The sequence below is a fragment of the Phalaenopsis equestris genome, unplaced genomic scaffold (genome assembly GCF_001263595.1).
Source record: "Phalaenopsis equestris unplaced genomic scaffold, ASM126359v1 Scaffold000203, whole genome shotgun sequence".
Classification (NCBI taxonomy): domain Eukaryota; kingdom Viridiplantae; phylum Streptophyta; class Magnoliopsida; order Asparagales; family Orchidaceae; genus Phalaenopsis; species Phalaenopsis equestris.
In genome coordinates this window covers 1,579,450-1,581,915 of record NW_018164645.1, presented here as the reverse complement: position 1 = coordinate 1,581,915, position 2,466 = coordinate 1,579,450, and the positions used below count along the sequence as shown (strand labels likewise).

General features: G+C 31.4%; 1 protein-coding gene across 9 annotated transcripts in view; it reads left to right on the top strand.

The window, feature by feature from the left end:
• Positions 1-2,466, top strand: part of LOC110022881 (palmitoyltransferase ZDHHC18-like) — a 38,207-nt gene that overhangs the window by 14,833 nt on the left and 20,908 nt on the right. For all 9 annotated transcript variants that reach the window (XR_002293823.1, XR_002293822.1, XR_002293821.1 and 6 more), the window contains exons 5-7: positions 419-515; positions 620-703; positions 1,043-1,083. Coding sequence is in view for 6 of the 9 variants with exons in the window: in XM_020722017.1 (XP_020577676.1) it covers positions 419-515; positions 620-703; positions 1,043-1,083 (222 nt within the window). In the remaining 3 variants the exon portion in view is untranslated. The remainder of the gene's footprint in view (positions 1-418; positions 516-619; positions 704-1,042; positions 1,084-2,466) is intronic.

Here is a 2,466-nt window from a genome sequence, read left to right as displayed (position 1 = left end):
AGAAAAGACCTCACAAAAATGAGGTCAACAACTACCCCTTATTTATCAAGGGTAATAATGTAATTTTACTTTTGGTCTCCTATCATCTATAAATAAGAGGATTTTTTTCATGTATGACGGTTTTTGATTCCCCTCTCTTGTAACCCCAAGATTCAATGAAATAAAATGTGTCTTAGAGCACAAAAACATCCCATTAGCCCTTGCAGGGCAAGCCTTCTTTTTCCTCTCCCTTTCTCTTCTTCTTTCTCACCTTCGGTCCCTATGCTCTATCCCTTGGGCATGATCAGGCAAATTTGGATTCAACACATAGTGAAGTATATCTTTCAGCTTTGTTTCTGCTCCGCTTTTCTAGCAAGTTCATCAACCAATATCTCTATTTCGATTCAATATATTTTATAATATGTTACCCTTTTTCCAGGGCTTTCCGCTTTTATTGAGAGTTAGATATTGCTACTTTTGTAAGAGAAATGTTAAGGGGTTTGATCACCATTGTGCTGCATTTGGGAATTGCATAGGTTTGTCTTATATGTCCTGAATTGAACTGTCATAACTGAGCCAATTGTGTAATGATTAAATCAGATCAGTAATCCATCTGTCTTCAATTTAATGTGCTTTGCAGGCCAGAATAACCATCACTTATTTATGGTTCTTGTTATTGGCTTCATTATTACGGAGGCCACATTTACAATGTGCTCCAGTCAATGTATGTGTTATCCTTAATGACTTATTTTTCAAGTAGCACTTGATTTTTTTGGTTATATTTTGGGGAAACTTTATTATTTACGTGAGAAAAACACAACATAACCTTAAAGTGATTTTTTGATTTCGTTACTTGGCTCAAATATCTATGGTAAGCTTATTTTCGGTCATCTTCACAGAATTCAGCATCTTTTTATTAATAAATCTTATCATTGAATTTATAGAATGAAGATTTAATTTAAGTTTTGATTTATTCATCATTATAGAGTTAGATATGGAGGCTTCATTTTTTAATTTTCAATTTTTATCTTATTTTTTCTTATATTTAATTGTATTATTGTAGATATCAAAGTTTTATCTCGTGGGCAGAGCTTTGGTTTTGAGGTATGCCCAAAAACATGCCTCACAGTATTTCTAATTAAGAATAAGTGGTGTCTATTGTGATTATGTGAGAGTCTTATGGTCCCATTTTGCTCGAGTATTTGTGTGATGGTTGGTGATGTGAGTAATTTAGAGCTTATTTTGATGGGATTTTGAAACTTAAATTGGGATTATAGCTAGTTAAGTTGGAGAACTTAAAAGTAGATTGGGATTAACTTAAATCTAAGTCGAGGAAAATTTTATGCAAACCATATTTAACTAATAGGGCTTTCAAAACACCAAATGCAATTTATGTGGTAGGATTTACTTCAGCTTGAAAAGTGCAAAGCGAAGCATTGCTTTTTCTAACTAGAACTCTCATGACTTAGTCTATCACATATGCACATTATTTTTATACGATGGTCAAAACTTACATAAGGTATAATGTTTTAACAACTATAATGATACATTAAATTGTCATAATTTTACATTATGGATATGCAAAAAACAATCAATGTTATAAATAATGAAGTAATAAAAGAATAATTAAAATTTATGGAAATTGTGAGATTGAGAAGCCGGCGAGAGACAACGAGGTATAGACATTACGAAGCGAGAGAGAGTGTGAAAAGGAGACACTAAGAAGTGAGCTGGGAATACATTGAGAAAATTATCAAGAAGAAACTTAAGAGTGTGAATATACTAACAGCAATACTAATAAGCATCAACAAGCATATATGAAAATCAATGATGAGAGTGTGAATAAGAGAACCTCTAAGAAGAGATTAGCTCAATTTGGTGAGAACAAAGAACCAATTAGCAAAAACTTGGCGAACACGAAAACCAGTTAAAATAAATGAATGTTTATGCCTTAGTTATTATGTTAGATGCTGAAATTGCAGTAGGATTTATTCCGAGGAGCCAAGCACACTGCACTATGATTAGGGCTGTCAAAAAAGCTCGTTGTTCGCGAACAGTTCGTGTTCGGTTCGTCAATGAGTTCGTGTTCGATTCGTTCGATAAGTAAACGAGACAAACATGAACAAATTTTTTTGGTTCGGTTAGTTAAACGAACCAAACACGAACAGTGATGCGTTTGTTCGTGTTCGAATCGTTATTGTTTGAAATATAAAATAATATAAAATAATTATATATAAAAAATTTATTATATTTTAAAACATCAAATTTTATAAATTATAATATATAATAAAATAATAATAGTAATATATTAATATACTATAGTAGTAATATACTAATATAGATATTGTATATTTATATAATATAAGTTATATAATTAATATATAATATTATTTTTATATATTAATATTAGGGATGTCAAATTGGCTCGTCGTTCGCGAACAGCTCGTGTTCGGTTTGTGTTCGGCTCGTTCGTTAAGAAACGAACAC